The sequence below is a fragment of the Panthera pardus genome, unplaced genomic scaffold, assembly GCF_024362965.1.
Source record: "Panthera pardus isolate Hobbes unplaced genomic scaffold, ASM2436296v1 HiC_scaffold_17, whole genome shotgun sequence".
In the NCBI taxonomy this organism is placed as follows: Eukaryota; Metazoa; Chordata; class Mammalia; order Carnivora; family Felidae; genus Panthera; species Panthera pardus.
The window spans coordinates 6,071,737-6,091,315 of record NW_026526732.1 but is presented as its reverse complement, the minus strand read 5'-3'; the positions used below and the strand labels follow the sequence as shown (position 1 = coordinate 6,091,315).

The 19,579-nt window shown below is 38.4% G+C and overlaps 2 protein-coding genes across 3 annotated transcripts in view; one reads left to right on the top strand and one right to left on the bottom strand.

Annotated features, from left to right (window-relative positions):
- The window catches only part of PRKN (parkin RBR E3 ubiquitin protein ligase), a 1,337,794-nt gene extending 1,331,124 nt beyond the window's left edge, over window positions 1-6,670 (bottom strand). Inside the window, exon 1 of one of the 2 annotated variants that reach the window (XM_019412860.2) lies at window positions 6,512-6,670. In XM_019412860.2, the coding sequence (XP_019268405.2) occupies window positions 6,512-6,518 (7 nt within the window). In that variant the 5' untranslated portion in view covers window positions 6,519-6,670. The remainder of the gene's footprint in view (window positions 1-6,511) is intronic. The other variant, XM_019412859.2, reaches the window with a different exon arrangement.
- An 87-nt stretch (window positions 6,671-6,757) lies between these two features.
- Window positions 6,758-19,579, top strand: part of PACRG (parkin coregulated) — a 504,833-nt gene continuing 492,011 nt past the window's right edge. The window contains exon 1 of the mRNA XM_019412862.2: window positions 6,758-7,269. Within this exon, the coding sequence (XP_019268407.1) occupies window positions 7,114-7,269 (156 nt within the window). The 5' untranslated portion in view covers window positions 6,758-7,113. The remainder of the gene's footprint in view (window positions 7,270-19,579) is intronic.

Genomic DNA, 19,579 nt, shown 5'->3' with positions numbered 1-19,579 from the left:
AGGGAGCTGCTGGGACACCGCCACCTCCCACCCCCCAGGCAAACTACCTCAGTCCTGTTTGTGCCATTCATACAGAACGAGCTTCAGGTGTCTGTCTTATCTTTCCATGTTCTGGAAAATGCATCTACTCTGCACAAGGAGCTTACAAAATCACTACTTAGTTACAAAGTGCTTCATCTAAGGTCACCTGGTTTATGCACTGAAATTCCACAGACGTTTAACAAGAGGAATAACTGGTACATCCATCGATTAGGTAAATAATGCAATTGCCCCAATTGGAACACTGATATTAGCTCCCTAATCAGTATTTTTTTCCCATTTATTTGATGAGGGTGGGTTGATAGGGTTTTGAGGGACGCGTAAGGTTGCTGTATATTGTACATAAAGCTTTTTCTTTCTTCCAATGGTAAGGGCTCTAATGTTAACCTTCATCATGAGGGACCCTGTGCAAGTTTTACAGGAAAAGTAAATTGAAGAAATCATCAGGAACCTCTCAATACTATCAAAAAATACAAACACTGGTCCAAGGATGATGGTCTCCATCCTTGGCCAGGTGTCTAAGTTGTGCAGATGTGGAAAAGGAACCAACCCTTCTGTACACTATTCTAGGTCACTCAGGACCTCAGCTTTAGCGACAGTGTTCTCTCCATGTACAGAAGAAACTATAAGTAGAGACCTAAGCATCATGTACCACACATCAAAGAGGGGCACAGAGGGTATTTTTGGAACACACAAAAAATGTTAAGCTTTACTAACATAAAAAACAAAAACAAAAACAAAAAAACCACCTTCCTGTCAATGAGGGACATTTAATACATTCTAAAAAAATAAGAACAATTTTTAGTGTTAGAAAAAATGGCCCTTTATCGGAGAGGAGTTAAGGACATCAAAAAAGGCGCCATGCTGGCAAAAGATGTCTCCTCCCCTGCAGCCACCCTGTGGCTCTCTTAGTGGAAGACGGTCTCCTGCTTGGGAGAAAGCAGAAGCCAGTAACGGTTCCCTGGGCTCGCGGGCACTGTACTCCTGCCACAGACGTCTTTCTGAAATGTCATCCGCTCGTAAGGCTCTTCCACGAGCAGTGGCTCACTGACCCCTCCGGGGCACTACAGTACGAAGCTGGCCTCCGTGACCCCGCTTGCAGACCACGCCCTTCCAGCCTGGTGCCAGCCTGCTCCCCCGCCCTCCGCCCCACGGCTTGGTCTTCAGCCCCCTCTTCCCTCTCCCTGCGGGGCCTCCGCTAGCTAGATGAACTCCTACTAGTCCTTCAGTGCCTCTAGACACAGCGGATCCACCAGGCTTCCGAGCTGCCCCCTCCAGGGCCTCCCTGGAGAAACCTCGATCACGGCACTCACAAGTGAGGACTGCAAAGCCTTTATCTTCCGGTACACCTTCCACACTAGGAGGTGACCAACAGCAGTTGCTAAAGTCTTGGTTGATTCTACAGGAGGAGCTGATGGCTCCAGACTGACAAGTGTGAGAGCTGACACACAGGCGGGGATCTTAAGGAAAACTTCACACAGAGTTGGTGTCCTGTGAAATGGAACTTGCAGGATGCACAGACGCACCGCAGCGAGGAATAACGTGCAAAGACGAGAGACTAATGATGTGAGCAAAAGACGAAAAATTGTGGCGTGCTGCTGCATGTGTGTGCATGTGTGTAGCGTGTCTGCGTTAACATATACACATATCTTTGTAATTACTCTGCTTCTGTTGGGGAGAGGCGGGAATCGGTACCCCAAATGCAGGTCATATCGGTCCAAGCAGACCGCAAACTCGTCGGGGAGAGACGGTCTCCTAGTTCCCTGCGTCCCCTCCCCACAGGTAATATACACACATTTGTCCCGGACCTGGACCTCCCCTGCATACCACCACCTAGTACCATCTAGTTTTGGAAAGAATTGACACAGAGATCATTATTGTGAGTCGAAATACCTGTTAACCCATATAGAAGAAAGGTTTCCATTTAGTGAAGACAGATACTGGAATAAACCTGGTAGAAGGCTCAGATAATTAGGACATACGGTGCTGGGGGAAATGTAATAATATCACCGCAATTCTTTTTAAGCAAGCCTCTCCCCTATAGGGGGAAGTAAATAATCCAGGAAGGTGAACTGTAACACAAATCAGCCAACTGTCACATAAATCTCCTTCTTTAATTTTACAAAACTTAAGAGAGAAACCATTCAGGTTACTACAAAGAAATCTTTAAAATGAGCTCATTAAATGCAAATTAAAACAGAAACACTGAATAAGCGCTGGGCCACAATTAAAGGCTGAAGAAACAGCAGGTAAGAAACAATTCTCATTGATCAAAGAACGAAAAGCTAACAGAATAGAGTATTCTGCATTGAAACTGCTTTCATGAATATGAAGCATTTCGAAGTAAGGAGTTTTTTTTTTTTTCTCTCATTTTTCAAAGAAGCTTTGGAGGTAGAAATGGATCTGCATATCTTAACACAAAGTACTTCCATTGTATCATTTTCAAGCAATGAAGCTCTGAGGTTTCAAAAAAATGTGGACTTCAAAAAAATCCTTAGAAATCGTTCCAAAATTGAAAGGGGCAGAAGGTCATCATTTCTGAGCCTTTGGACCCAAAGAAAAACTGTACATAATTACACAAAATCGTCTATGCAAAGATTCAGTAGAATTTCTTTTATGACACAATTGTACCTCATGGTAAATAGAAGCTTGCAGAGCCTGTCTTGAGTACTTCGACGTAGGGTCACTTTTTATCTAAAAGTATTGAAAAGGCAAAGCGAGTACCAGTACACAGTACCTTCAACTAGAAATATAAACTCTGAGACTTTAAAATTCATCACATGTAAATTTTAAAACAAATATATAGATTTATAGGAAAATAGTAAAGTGAGAGTGTACACTCAAGATAGAAAGAGCATTGGTTTTTTTTTGTTTTTTTTTTTTCTATTTTATTCACTTGTGTATCCCTGGCACCTGGAGTGGCACTGGGCACACAGCAGGTGCTCAATTATTGGATCTGCTTTCATGAAAATAAAACAATAGAAAATGAGAAGTGAGGGGAGGGGTTCCTTATAAATTCATTTTAAAAATTAAAATATACTGTTTTTCATTTATCATGAAGGCAAAACTTGAAATATTTTATGGGACACAAGGGAGAAATGGGAATTCCTATAAACACTGCCAGCAACGGCAGAGGCACCAAGAACAGTTGTGCAGTGGTGCACCGTTCAAAAGAACTAAACCTGAGCAGGGATGGAAAAAGGGAGGGAGAGAGTAAAAACCCAGTAGGTGTTCTCCTGAGAAGGTCAGTCTCGGGGAAGATGTCTTTTTGAAATTCTTCAATCCTGAGGAGCAGGGCAACGTTTGCTACCTTGTTGTATTGGATAGAAATGTAAAATAGGATGACTTATTTTAGAAAAATTTAGAAATACCTACAAAAATTCGAAATCTACTAATCCTTTGACCAGAAAATCCACCCGGAAATTGTAATAAGATTTTTACTTTACATATTTGCTTACATATGCAAATAAAAAGATATGAACACAAACATTTCTGATGATAGCAATCTGTAAACCTAATGAATGCTCATTTATTGAAGAGTATTTGCATAATTCGTGTACATCCACAAAATAAAAGAGTAACAGGAATTACGGTGGGGTGGAGTTGCACAGGCAGACATGTATGTTTTCTAAGAGATATTAAGTTAAACAATGTACAGATGTGACTATGTTCTAATTATTATTTTTTTTAAATCAAAAATCTCTTTAAAGAGTAAGACACTGAATTTGAATTTCAATACTGGCAATGTTATTGTATACATATGCGTTCATTTTAACATCTGATACTACTGAAATACCTAAATCCAGTTCCACAGGAGTTAGAATATACCACAAATATCACTACTAAATTTCAATTTTAAACAAAAGGAATTGCTAATTTTTAAAAGGGTGAAATATATTTTTAATCGTGATGCCAAAAATCACATTTTTCTAAGTAGAATTTTCTTAGGCCTTTCAATTCCGTTTTACATTATCTTGATGTCATTCTCCAAACTTCTCAAAGTCATCAACGCCAACTTCAACTAAACTATGTTTCTATGGCTGTCTGGGTCAGGGCATTTAACCTATCAGTCATAATCCAAGTGAGAAATAGGAGTACTTTTGAGACAGTCTCTGTGTCAAGAAGGAATCCTAGGTTTTAAGAATGTAAAAGAAAGTCTAATTCTATTGGCAGTAAGGTAACAGTCAATCTCCTTTATTCCTATTTTACCAAATTACCTCTTTTTGTTTTTCTTCAAAGTAAGCCAAGCTTTAAATAAAGTGGAAAAGTACAATTTGTAGTAAAGAAGGTGTAGCAATTAAAGAGAGCATAGGAACGAAAGGGGCAAGTTGTGAGTACCACAATGTCTTTAACAGAAAAAAACAATCCCAGAAATACATTGATGTATATTTTGATCTCCAGCTTATCACTGGGTATAAAAGGCTCTAATACCTTTCCTGGTTCCAAAGTTTGGTCACAGAAACAGGAAACCCATTACTCCATGATATATTTTCAATCGCCTCCACTTTCACTTCCCTTCCATACTCCAACACAACCAAATCCAAAATTGGCAATTAAGATTTTTATTAAAATGTGCCCACTGACCGAATTAGGCAATGCAACTAATTGTATAAAATAATTTACTGCATATTGTCCACATGGTTTTTACATGTGAGGGACTTTTCTTGGGAGGGGGCAGGGATTTCACTATTTATGTTGTGATACATATTTGTTTGCACTATGAAAAACAATATCTGGAGTATGAGAAAAGCATCTTCTAAAATCCACCTTATATTCTCCATGTAATTACAAGTTACTAATAACTGTCTAATCATCAAATACAAAGATCATACTCTTTCCTTCTGTGTCCCTGGATCCCAAATAAACTAAACCGCCTAAACATAGCTCATCCTAACAAAGTTTTTATATGGTCATTTATCAGATAATAATTTGGATTTAAGTAATGATTTTTAGATCTTAAGTTCTTGTCTTTATATTGCTTTACTGTAAATTTGTTTCTTTTAAAAGTATCCATGCACTAGATTAAATTAAAATAAGATTTGCACAATTGTCTTCAAAATAAAATATAGACTTTTTCCCCCTGTAAAATGCTGACGTGATAGATTTTGAAAATTTTCTTCTACTTGGTTTTCTGAATCAGTTCAGTGTTGTTTTTACAAGTAGATTTTATGTAGCAGTCACCTAAAAAGGCTCAAAAAAGGTTCATAAAATTTTATGAAAAATTTCTAAGAAAAATGTCTTAATTGGATGACTTTCAAAAGTCATTCATCAGAAGTCATACGTGCTCGAAAAGTAAGAAAAATTGGACAGCATCCTTAGGTTTTATCATTGCAGCAAAGACAGTGTCAGTTAACTGGCATGATTCTCCCAGCAAGTAGAATGTTTTACATTTTAACATTAATTTCCTAAATAAAAGACTTCAGACGAGCTTATCAGTGCATACAAACTTACATATTTTAAAAATCCACTTCTCATCTTTCTCGACAGACCACTTTTGACTTCAGATGTACTCGTCGTACTCAAAAGTATTTTGTAAGTGCGCCCATCAAAAATAATCCCCAAAGAGGCTCACCAAATCTTCCATACACAATCTAGAGCAAGTCTCTGTCATAACAAATCCCCTAATAACAACGGTATCTAATCATACTGTGCATTAACTCTAATTTCAGAGATTACCGCTAAAAAAAAACCCCAAAAACAAAACCCCCAAACCCCAAACCCACAAGTTTGGCTTAACAACCCTGTAAGGGAGAAACTTTGCTAACCTTATACATCACAGTGTTTAAAAACAGTTAGAAGAACCATTTCCAAAGCTTTAGTCACCGAAATGCACCTAGGTCATTTTGTGTTGAGTAATAAGAATTCATTCTGAAAAGAATTAATCCTTGTTATTGTTTCCTCTTAATTCTTTCATCTCAGACCTACAATGAGAGATTTAAAAGGAAAGACCGGAGGGAGAAAGACGTTTAAATCCATCCGCAGGGATTTCTTTTGAGCCTAGAGTTTAATGTTTCGCTAGGGTTTCCCCTTAGAGAGTCCTACAGACGGTGGGTCCCAATCTGTTCCTAACTGGAAGACAGCTACCAAGGCGCCAGGAGGGACGGAGACGCCGGGCGCTCGAGAGGGGCCCGCACACCGACCCCCACAGGTCTGGCAGGGCAGTGCGCTCGCGGTGGGGACGCGCGACCCAGCCTTCACCTTGGGAGGTGCAGAGGCGCACACCAGGGTCCCCGGAGAAGTTGTCTCCAGCGGGAAGCCGGTCAAACCACGGGCGGGGTGGGGGCTTAGAACACACACACTTATTCTCCTGGTCCTCGGCGGGCACCGGGAAGCCCGCCGCGCGGGCTGAGCAGGGGCGGACACTGCCGCCCTGCCACTGACAGTTGACCCCGGCGGACACCCTGGAGGTCCCCGTCCGCCGAGGCCCGGCGGGGCGGCGCAGAGAGGCTGTACCTGGCAGGCACCCACGTACCTATCATGGTCACTGGGCAGGTGGAGACTGCTAGGCACGCAGGAGCCTCCGCGCACACCGGCACCCGCCTGTGCCTCCCGCCAGTGTGGCTCCGGGGGTAAGTCTTCCGGCACTTGCCTCCCCTGTGCCCGGCCTTCGGAATGCGCACGCGCCGACGGCGCGCACCAGGGGCCTTCTGGGAGTCGTAGTTTTACCGCGTAGTTTCTCCTCACCCCGCCCCTCTCCCTCCGGCCGGCGGCCGCAGTCCGCCGCCGGCCTTCCGCCGCCATTCGGGATTCAGGCCCAGGAAACGTACGTCACGGGGGAACTGGGCCATTCGGCCTTAGTGTTGACGCGTCGCTTAGCAACCGGGAGGCTTACCTTTGGAAGCTTGTTGCAGCTTTTGCCGCGGTCCTTCGCTCTTCCCGCCCCTCCCCTCCCCTCAACTCCCTTCACCTAGGAGCTGCCAAACATCTGGATCAACCTGGGCGCTACGAGGGGTTGAATTTCTACCAGTATCGCGCCTTTTTACATTTTTTTTTTCCCGAACTCCTTCTCACATCCGTAAAACCCACTGCTTCTTTTACTACACGTTTTATGAGAACAAGACATTTTCTAGGAAGATGGTGGCAGAAAAAGAGACCCTGAGCTTAAACAAATGCCCAGACAAGATGCCGAAGAGGACCAAGCTGCTGGCACAACAGCCGCTCCCGGTGCACCAGCCTCACTCCCTGGTTTCTGAGGGCTTCACAGTCAAAGCCATGATGAAAAACTCAGTCGTAAGTGATCTTCTTGCATTGAATGCACTCGCTCCGAATCAGGGGACACCAGATTATAGATGCTGGCCGGCCCGGTGATGGATTCTGAGTCTCTGTCCTGGGTGGTCTTTGGCAAAAATGGCAATTACTCTGCAGATGGTGCCCACCAGAGTGTGCAGGTCCAGGCTAGGTCGTTAGAAAGGATCTCGGGCAAGTGAGGTACTATACTCATTGATAAGCACCTGCCTAATAACCCATGGTTTCTAGACCATCCAAAATTACTCCTAAACTATTTACACGGAAAAAAAAAAAAAAAGACCCTCTTTCCCTATTTGATTCCTAATCTAGCCCCACTCCTCAGCAAAGGACCTTATACAAGGCGAGTTCTTAGAAATCATAAAGTCTTGCAAAATGTGACATGTGCTGACGTGCACCCAGAAACATAAACTCATTAAATCATCTACAATAAGAAATCTCATCAATTCAACCTAAGAAGTTTTAGAATATCCATACATTTACTTTAACAACCCTCTTTCTTACAAAATAATTTCAGCCTGTAAGAGCACTGATAGGCAATTTAATATGAAGTCTATTTCCAGATAGACCTTGTAAATGATAAATTTAAACAATCCAAGCTTCAGTTCAAGTATTTCTATTACTACAATTCATATTTAATTTCTATAATTGCTATAGTAAAAATATTCTCAATACTATTAGGGGAAAGACAGGGTTTAAAATGCACACAAGTGAATTAGCTACATGCATGAAAGGTTTTAAAAAAAACTTTCATACTTGTTAAGCAGCTTTAAATTTGGTATGCTAAGCCAGGTTTTACTACTGACAGACTAAGCAAGCCCCTGTCTAGGAATGAGATATTAATAATAAATGCGGCTTTCAAATTTGTATAATTTACACTCTGGGAGCATCTGACTTATTGTATAGCAGCTCACTATGTTAAATGAATAGTGTTGTTTTCCACTATCACATTATCTCTTTTATATAAAGGTTGGAAACCTAATACCTTATTCCTAAACTGCATCCTTAAAATACATGAACGAAACAGATTACCTCTAGATCCCTAGGTCAGATTGCCATATTAGTACACAAAATGACATTTAGCTTATTGGAATGTGTGTCACTTGATTTACAACAGGTAAAATTCATGAAAGTAGATGAAATCCCTGCTTGTTGTAACCTGCAATCTTTTTTACATGTTTTTCCCATGAATAGGTGGTCATGGAGTCCAGATGATTCATTTATCAGCAATATAGAATACGATCACCATTCAAGCTAATTAATTGTTTTTTCTTCTACACAGTATTTGTAATTATAATCTTGGTCATTTTTTTCTTTTTAAAAAAATTTTTTTTTTACATTTTTTAAAAAAATTTATTTTTGAGAGACAGAGAGAGACAGAGCATGAGCAAGGGAGGGTCAGAGAGAGAGAGAGAGACAGAATCAGAAGCAGGCTCCAGGCTCTGAGCTGTCAGCACAGAGCCCGATGTGGGGCTCGAACCCAAGAACCATGAGATCATGACCTAAGCCAAAGTCTGACACTCAACCGACTGAGCCACCCAGGCGCCTCGGTCATTTTTTTCAATGTTATATTTTTTCACAGACACATAAAAAATTGATCATTTTCTCTTTTGTTTGTAAATTTTTATTTATAATCATGTTTATTTTTTAACATAGCCTTATACCTAAAGTCATAGTTCCTGGAAAATTAAGTATTTCAGTATTGCCCAATATAGTAAATATGCTTATAAAACTAAAATAGCAAAAAAAAAAATTGATTATGAAGAAGCCTTCTTTATAAACAACCTACATGAGTTAAATATCCTCTTATTTTGCATTTTTAGAGAAAATCTCTTAGTGTTATATCTGTATTTCCATTAAGAGCCTCAGAACAGGATGTGTCATTCTTTCTTTCACTTTATTTAGTGAGAAATCACAATTCATAAATGCAGATATTATCCACATATTCATTCATTCAACCAAAAACTCCATCTCTTTTCCTTTTTTTTTTTTTTTTTTTTTGCTAAGCTAGGAACATTTGGGATTAGCAAAACAAAGTCCCTGTCCTTCGTCCTCCAAGGAAAACTACCACACAATAATAAAGTCTTGATAAAAGAAAGATACCATTTATACAAAATAACTTCAGGGGTATAGGAAGTGAAACTTTTCATTTTTATCTCCAATATTTACCTTTCACCATTTCTGTCTTCAGCAATGTGAACCTTTTGGCATTAAAAAGTCAGAATACCTCTCTCTCTTTCTTAAGGTTTATTTCTATTCAGAAAATAACATGCCAATCTCCAGCTTCTCTTGATTACAACTGCTGTCCAAGTGTAGACACCTATATCATTTTTCTGGCATTGAGACTTCCCTTCAATTGCCTCTTTCAGAAACTTCCTAATTAAATGAGTCACCATTCCAGTGCGCCTCCACAAAAGATGTATGCAACTGTGCCCCAAAGAGGTCTATGGAGATTCCCAGTGTTTCTTTGAGAATGTTCTAGTAACATAAATATATACACTTGATCATAAACTGATTTGATCAGATGGGCTGTGCAAACAGAAATCCCTATCTGAACAGTCATATTCTCTCTCTCTCTCTCTCTCTCTATATATATATATATATATATATATATTCATATATATGAATAAAAAATTTATAAAGTAATAATAAGCATAAATGGCTAGGTTTTTAAGACCCAATGTCAAATAAGCTTCTTCCTTTACTTCCCTGAAATTATTATTGCATTCTGTTTGAAAACAAGCAATGACAAAATTCCTGAAGTCAGAGACTAATATCAAATTCATCTTGTTATGTGTGCCTGAAAAGAGTGGTAGGAGATACAGAATTTGAAGATTTCATGTTCCATTTTCCCTGTAAAGGCCTTGTTTCATGGTATGTTGGAATCTATAGCCAGAAAGCAGTAGTTCAGCGTTGTATTGGTTTAATCTCAAATGACAAGAGATGCCTTCTGTGCTAATACACTTTATCATAAATCAAGTTAGGCTATAGGCCCCAGTTATGATGATACAGATTGACTTCAGCTTAAGCTTTATACTGTAGCTTTCCTTTTCAACGGGCATATGTTTTATGTTCAAAGCTTAGGGGAATGGGAGAAATAATTCTGTAATGTTACATATGTAGAGACTTTTATACTTACCAATCATATATTCATTCAACACATAGTGGTAATGGTCAACATTTATACATTATATATTAAGGTATTGACTTGGCTGCTTTAACAGAGACCCAATAACAATAGTTTAACTAAAATGGAAGTTGTTTCTATTGCATAGAAAGGTCCAAGTTTGTTGGGCACTGCTTGTATATTGCTTTGTGTCGTGTCGGATGATGTCCTCGGTCAAGGTGGGGTCACCACCATCAGGGTCAAATCCCTACCCTCAAAAAGAAAGAAAGAAGCAGCAGCAAGCTCCCTTTTGGAGGCCTGGCCCAGGCACCACACCACACTTTCATTCACATCCCACTGGCCAGAATTTGGTCATAGGCCTATACTTTCCCTTTCTACAAAAACCTATGAAAAACAGACCCTTGCAGGAACTCCCAGGCCCCCACACGTTCCATCAGGAAAAGGGCTAAGAAAGCTATATACCTACAAAAGGGCATAATGTCCAGCACCTACCTCAGGCATGGTGAGGGGGGTGGGGGAGCACCTGTAAGAAGAGGCAGGAAGAAATGGACAGCAAGCAGCTTCATCAGAAATGTGTGTCCCAGAAGTTACACTTGTCACTTCTGCTCAAATCGGTTGCGAAAACTTACTTTTGTGACCATATCCAGTTGTAAGAGAGGCTGGGAACTGTAGTCTCTGACTGGTAGCTCTATGTCTAGCTGAAACTTGAGGCATTTTATTACTGTAATAAGGGGAAAAAGGAATAGTAGCAGTGAGCGTGGTAATTAGAAGTGTGCACTGCCTTAGGGTGCCGGGGTGGCTCAGTCGGTTCAGCGTCTGCCTCTTGATCTTGGCTCAGGTCATGATCTCATGGTTCGTGGGTTCGAGTCCTGTGTCAGGCTCTCTGTCCCTCTCTTGGGATTCTCGCTCTCCCTCTCTCTCTCCCCCTCCGTCACCCGCTCTCTCTCTCTCGCGCTCTCTCTCTCTCTCTCTGTCTCTCAAAATAAACTTAAAAAAAAAGTATACACCACCAGTGGTAAATATGCTCTATTGCTAGTGAAGAAAAGGAAATAAACAAGCAAAGTAATTGCAGGACATGTAAATACATGTCCATCCGTGGTAAGGCTTAGAAATATTTGCTCAGCATGGTGGAAGTACTAACGATGAGGGGACCTCATCACCCTTTGTCTGGGCTTTTACAATATTCATCCAAACTGGTCTCTAGATTCCATCCACCATTTGGTTGTTTGCCTCAAGCGTCCATCAGTATTACGACATTCATCTTCCCAGTAAAGTTCCCCTCTTATCGCTGCTCAGAGAAAACCATGGCACCTCCACCAGACCAGCAAGGTCTTCTGTGATGTAACCTATTCTAAGGTTTACTTTCATCTCCCTCTATTCTCATTTCCTTCCACCAAATTGAACTCTAACCTTTCATTGTTGTGATTTCACTTATCTTGTACCCTCTGCTCAAATGCCCTCCTTCCTACATATCTACACACACACACACACACACACACACACACACACACACACACGTTCCTTCACACATTATGTAACGAATATCTATTGATCACCGTGCCAAATGCTGTTTAGGTGCTGGCAGTTGAGCAGTCTAGAAAAGGCAGAACCCATGCTGTCAAGGAACTTTTATTTTTGTGGCCAGCTAAAATGCCAACTGCTTCAAGAAGACTTCCTAATTCTCTTTGTCAACCAAGATGGAAAATTATCCTTTGCTCATTGTTTTCTACTGTGTATGATGGTTATTTTTGGCTCATGTTTTGTCTTCTGTAAATTTCCTTTGAGGGCAGAACCCATGGTAACTAATTTTTTTCATCCTAACCAGTAGCTAATAGTGTACTCACTAAGTATCTGATGAATGAAGGTAAGCAGGTCTATCCTTCTTGTCTCATCTTCTGCCTCTTTCTTATTGCCCTAACTATTATATGTCTTTTTCTTTTTAACCACCCTCCCCTGATTTAGGAACTCAGACAATCTCTTTAAAATTCAGCCAGATCATGGCATTTCTTATCTCAAACACTTCAACATCTCCTCATTCCTAGTGAAAGTTGAAGTTCTTCCTCTTTTGTAAGATCCTAAGTAATCTGGCACTGTTGCGCTTTTTAAAAATTCTTTTAATGTTTATTCATTTTTGAGACACACACACACATATATGTATATATGTATATGTGTATGTATACATATACACATACACATATACATATATATATTTGGGGAGCCTGGGTGGCTCAGTCGATCTGACCTTAGCTCAGGTTATGATCTTGCAGTTTGTGGGTTTGAGTTCTGCATCATGCTCTGTTCTGAGAGCTCAGAGCTCTGTCAATGGACACAAATTGTGTCCATATTTTGGCTATTGTAAATAACGCTGCAATGAACATACGGGTATCTATACCTCTTCAAATTATTTTTTTAAATTTTCTTTGGATAAATACCTAGAAGTGGAATTGCTGGATCATATGGTAGTTCTAATTTCAATTTTTTGAGAAATCTCCATATTGTTTTCCATAGTGGCTGCACCAACTTACATTCCTAGCAACACTTATGAGGGTTTCCTTTTCTCCAGATCTTCCCTACACTTCTTATATTTTGTCTTTTCAAGAAGAGCTGATCTCACAGGTGTTATGAAGTGATATCTCATTCTGGTTTTGACTTGCATTACCCTGATGATTACATATTGAGCATAGAACATTGAACAGCTTTTAGTGCTCCTGCTGGCCGTCTGTATGTCTTCTTTGGAAATATGTCCATTCAAGTCCTCTGCCCATTTTCTAGTTGGGTTTTCTAATTGTTTTTGATATGAAGTTGCTCACGTTCTTTACATATTTTGACTATTAGCCCTCCTTATTTCATATATTGTTTGCAAATATCTTCTCCTATTCATAGGTTGCCTTTTCATTTTATTGATGGTTTCCTTTGCTGTCCAAACGCTCCTTAGTTTAATGCAATTCCATTTGTTTATTTTAACATTTGTTGCCTATACCTAAGAAGACTGGTCCAACAAATATAGGTAAAACCTATGTCAAAGAGCTTACTGCGTGTGTTTTCTTTTAGTGGTTTTATGGCTTCAGGTCTCGCGTTCAAGTCCTTAATCCATTTTGAATTTATTTTTGTATATGGTATAAGACAGTGGTCCAGTTTCATTCTTTTGTATGTACCTATCCAGTTTTCCCAGACCATTTATTGAAAAGACTACATCTTCTCCATTGTATCTCTTTGCCTTCTTTTTCATAGATTATTTGGCCATATGTGTGTCCATTTATTTCTGGGCTTTCCATTCTGTTCCATTGATTTATATGTGTGTGTGTGTGCGTGTGCGTGTGCGTGTGTGTGTGTGTGTGTGTGTGTGTTTGAGCCACTAGCATACTGTTTTGATTACTGTAGCTTTGTGGTATTATTTTAAATCAGGGAGCATGATACCCCTTGCTTTGTTCTTTCTCACAATTACTTTGGCTATTTGTGACGTTTTGTGGTTTCATACAAATTTTTTGGATTCTTTTTTCTACTTTTGTGAAAAACGTCCATTGGTGTTTTGATGAGGATTGCACTTATCCATAGATTGCTTTGGGTGCTGTGGGCATTTTAGCAGTATTGTTCCAATTTATGAATGTGGTGTATCTTTGCATTTATTTGTGTCATCTTCAACTTTTTTTTTCATTAGTGTCTTACAGTTTTCAAAGAATATGTCTTTCACATTTTTGGTTAAATTTATTCCTAGGTATTTTATTCTTTTTTTTTTTTTTCAAATGAAGTGCATACATAAGGGTTTTCTTTATTTTTTTCTAAGTTTATTCATTTTGAGAGAAAGAGTGAGCGTGGTGGGGGCGGGAGGCAGAGAGAGAGGGAATGAGAGAGAATCCCAAGCAGGCTCTGTGCCAACAGCATGGAGCCCAGCGTGGGGCTTGAATCCACAAACCGTTTGGGCTTGAACCCAAAACCAAGAGTTGACAGCCCAACCAAGTGATCTACCTAGATGCCCTTAGGTATTTTATTCTTTTTGATGGGACTGTTAATTTCTCTTTTTGATGGCTTATTCTTAGTGTATAAAAATATGACTGATTTCTGTTAATTTTGTATCTTGCAACTTTATTGAATTCATTTATTAGTTCTAATAGTTTTTTGGTGGAATCTTTAGGATTTTCTATATATAGTATCATGTTATCTGTAATTTCATTTTCCTTATCAATTTGGATGTCTTTTATTTCTTTCTTTTGCCTAATTCCTCTGGCTAGGAATTCCAATATTAAAAATGGTGAAAAAAAAAGTCGACATCTTTGTCTTGTTTGTGATGTTATAGGAAAAGCTTTCAGCCTTCCACCATTGAATATGATGTTAGCTGTAGGTTTGTCATATATATGCCTTCTAATTATGTTGGGGTACATTCCTTCTTTTCTTATTTTGTTGAGATTTTTTTTTTATCATATGTGGATGTTGAATTTTGTCAAATTCTTTTTCTGAATCTATTGAGATGATGACATGATTTTTGTTCTTAGTTTTGTTAATGTGGTTTCTCAGGGTGATTAATTTGTGGATGTTAAATCATCCATGCACTGCTGGAATAAATCCCACTTGACTGTGGTATATGATCCTTTTAACACATTGTTGCATTCAGTTTGCTAATATTTTGTTGAGGATTTTTGCATCTATATTCACCAGGGATATATTAGCCTAAAATTGTCTTTCTTTTTGTGGTGTCTTTCTCTGGTTTTGGTGTCAGAGCTATGCTGGTTTTGTAAAAATGACTTTGGAAGTATTCCTTTCTCCTTAATTTTTTTTTAAGTTTTATTTATCTTTTTGAGAGAGAGAGAACATGTGAATGAGCAGGAGAGGGGCAGAGACAGGAGGAGAGAGACAATCCCAAGCAGCCCCACAGTGTCAGTGTAGAGCCTGATGAGTGGCTCGAAGTCACAAATATGAGATCGTGACCTGAGCTGAAATCAGAAGTCAGGCACTTGAAGCTGTCTGGTCCTGGACATACATACATACATACATACATACATTTATTTATTTATTTATTTATTTATTTATTTATTTATTTATGAGAGTTTTTGAATTAATTAGTCAATTGTATTAGTTGCAGTCTATCAATATTTTCTAAAATATTTTTCAATGTTTATTTAATTTTGAGAGAGACAGAGACAGAGACAGAGAGCAAATTGGGGAGGGGCAAAGAAAGAAGGAGACACAGAATCTGAAGCAGCTCCAGGCTCTGAGCTGTCAGCACAGAACTCTCTGTGGGGCCAGAAACTACGAACCGTGAGATCATGAGCTGAGCCGAAGTCAGATGCTTATCCTACTGAGCCACTCAGGTGCCCCAGTCTATTAATATTTTCTATTTCTTTGTGATTCAGTCTTGGAAGATAGTGTGTTTCTAGAAATTTATCTACTTCTTCTAGATTTTCCAGTTTGTTGATATAATTCCAATTTGTTTTGATCCCTTTGTGTTTCATGGTGTCGATGGTAACTTCTCTTTCATTTGTGATTTTATTTGGGTCCTCTTTTTTTACTGATGAGTCTGGCTAGAGGTTTATTAATTTTGTTTATCTTTTCAAAGAACCAGCTGTTAGTTTCATTGATCTTTTTTCTATTGTCCTTTGAGTGTCTACTTCATTCATTTCCACTCTGATCTTTATTATTTCCTTTCTTCTACTAACTTCTGGCTTTGTCCTTTTTCTGTTTCCTTCAGGTGTAAAAGTTAGGTTGTTATTTGTTATTTTTCTTGTTTTCTTGAACTAGTTCTGTGTTGCTATGAACTTCCCTCTTAGAACTGTTTTCACTGCATCTCCTAGATGTTAGAAAATTGCGTTTCCATTTCCATTTGTCTCAGGGTATTTTGTGATGTTATCTTTGATTTCTTCATTAACCTATTGGTTGCATAACAACATAGTGGTTAGCCTCATGTGTTGGTGAGTGAGTGTGTGTGTGCGTTTTCCAGTTTTCTTCTTGTAATTGATTTCTAGTTTCATACCATTGTGTTCAGAAAAGATGCTTGATATAATTTCAGTCTTCTTAAATTTAGTGAGACCTGCATTGTGGCCTAACATGCAATCTGTTCTGGAGACTGTTCCATGAACACTTGAAAAGAATGTGTGAGGGGTGCCTGGGTGGCTCAGTCGGTTGAGTGTCCGACTTTGGCTCAGGTCATGATCTCGCAGTCTGTGAGTTCGAGCCCCGCATCGGGCCCTGTGCTGACAGCTCGGAGCCTAGAACCTGCTTCTGATTCTGTCTCCCTCTCTCTCTGCCCCTCCCCTGCTCATGCTCTGTTTCTCTCACTCTCAAAAATGAATAAATGTTAAAAAAAAAAAAAAAGAATATGTGAAACCTCTGAAACCCATTCATGATACATATTAGAAATGGATGGAAACATCTAATGTCATAGTTCTCAGGTTGCAAATTGAAATCACCGGGGGAACTTAAAAAAAAATACTGATTCCTCAGCCTCACCCTCCAAGATTCTGATTTAATTTTTCTTATTTTTCTGGGGTTGATTTAATTAGTCTTTAATAATGGTTCAGAACATTTGGGAGGATACTATTAAGAAAGATCTCAAAAAACTATTTTCGATATAACTTTTTTTGAAGACGTTTACTAAGCAATATTCTATTTCCCACTGATTGCATTATTCTTGTTGGTTGGTTGGTTTGCAATTATACATAATACCCAGATATTTTAGAGAAATTTTTAGCCAGTGTAACACAATTTTAAGTATTTTAATTTGGTAATATGTTTAGAAACTGTTGATACTGATCTCTCCCATTAATTCATATACAGAATGTTGATTTTAATTTTTATCTTTATACCAGTTTAATCTTCCAGAGGACATTTTAATACTATGCAAACTGAGTATAGAAAATAATCAAATAGGTATGTTGGGGCACCTGGGTGGCTCAGTCGGTTAAGCATCTGATTCTTTGTTTCAGCTCAGGTCATGGCCTCATGGTTAGTGGGGTCAAGCCCAATATCTGGCTCTGTGTTGACAGCCCAGAGCCTGCTTGGATTCTCTCTCTCCCTCTCTTTCTGCCCCTCCTCTGCTTGCTCTCCTTCATAAATAAACGTTCTAAAAATAAATAAAATAGGCATATATTTATCTAGATTTAATAAATAATGGTGTTTTGTTATAACATCGTATTCTTTTAAATAAATTTCTGATCTTATAGAAAAATAAACAAATCCTTACTAGAAGAGCTACCTCCTCCTTCCTTTTCCATCCTTCTATTCTTCCGTTCCCAGAAGTAACTGGGATCCTATAGTTTATATATATCATTCCCAAATAATGTAGTGCATATACATGCATCCATACATTTTATGGCAATGTCTATGTGTATATATATAAGGAAAATTTAGGTATTGTTCTTCAGGTTACCTTTATACCTGGGCTAGTCTGTTACAGGGCATGTTTCTCCACTGCCTTTTAGCTCATATTCAATTCACAAATAGGGGAATGATATCAGTGTAAGTAGGAGGTTCATACGTTTTTGCCCCATGTTGTTAAAATTTTATGCCACCAAGTAAGAGCAGCTGAGTGAAAAGTATACTAGCACAACCGAACACAGCATATCAACAGAGTAATTCAAAGTGATGCAGAAAGTATCATTCCTCCTGTTCCCCTTGCATACTTGCTCTTAAAAGTCTTGGAGTGTTACCCTACTTTGTAAATCCTTACAACATCTCCTGGCATCATTTTCTTTAAAAGAACAGCAGTATATTTACTGCAGTATTTCACTTCCAAAGGTTAAGAATTAACTGTGCTGATAACTTTTTATTAGAATGATTATTAAGTGCTCTGGTTACAAAATTGCATAGGTTTTTATGGGCTTTTAAACATTATTTTTCCCATACACCTTGTTATTTTTAATGAGTGATTTTGCAGAACAGGTAGATTTTCAGGAATGCGTGTCCTGTGATAGCAGGAACACTTGGAGGAAATTTGCTTACCTGCTGTATCATATTCCCATTGCATGAATGAGCCAGTGTGTTTATTCATTCTCTTACTGAGGGACTGTTAGGTTTCTACATTTCAATACTGCCTCATTCTGTAGAGTTTATTATGCACCTGTGCCAAAGTTCACCTGAGGTGGATTGCTGAATAATGAGGTGTAGCTTCAACTTTAGTAGAGTTTGTCAAATTTCTTTCCAGAGTAATATGTGCATATTTATACTGTCAGCAGCAGCTAATGAGAACTCTTGTTTCCTAAATCCTAATCATCATCGGTGGTATCAGACAAAATTGTACTAATCCTCAGGGTATGAAATGATACCTTGTTTTAATTTTGCATTTCTCTTATAGTCATATGAGTTTTTTCCCATAGTTTTTTAATCAGGTAAGTTTCTTCCTCTGTGCTATGCTTATTACTAGTGTTTGCCCATTTTTTCTATTGGGTTGTCCTTTTCTTATTGTTGCATAGGTATTCTTTATGGTTGTATACTCTGGATATGCATATCTTCTGGATATGGACTCAAGATATTTTCTAGTTTGTGACTTGTCTTCATAGTTTTTTTTTTTCTTTGATGTATACAAATTTTAAATTTAATTTTAAGCAATTATAGTTATCTTTTTTATGTTATCTCTTTAGTTATCTCTTTTTGTGATTTGTGTATTCCTGATTAGTTTCAGAAATGTTTTTTTCATCCTGATATGTTAAGTTTTCTTGAACATGTTTTCTTCTTATGATGTTCCACAGATTATTAATTATTCAGTCACTAATTCATTTTTTAAGATGAGAGTTACGGCTTTAATTTGGTCTGTTCCAAATGGAGAGCCATCCATTCAGTCCCGTTTATAAATAGTAACTGTGGACTCTCTATTCCTTCTTATTGGTCGATTTATCTATCTCTGAGCCAGCATCATACTGTCTTAATTGTTGTAGCTTTAAAAATCTTGATATTTGGTAAGGTGAGTTTCACCAATTTGTTATCATCTTCTTTGACATTCTTGGTCTCTTACCATCTATAGGGATTTTAGGATAAGTTGTCAAGTTTCATGAAAATCTTTTTGGGATTTTGACTAGAACTGTATTGAAAGCATAGGATAACTGGAGGACAATAGCAATATATCCTTAATTTACAAAGGGTTTTTCTTTTATATAATTGCTGAAATTTATCGAAGATAGTTTCTGTATCTTTTTTTTTTTTTTTTTTTTTTAATTTTTTTTTTCAACGTTTTTTATTTAT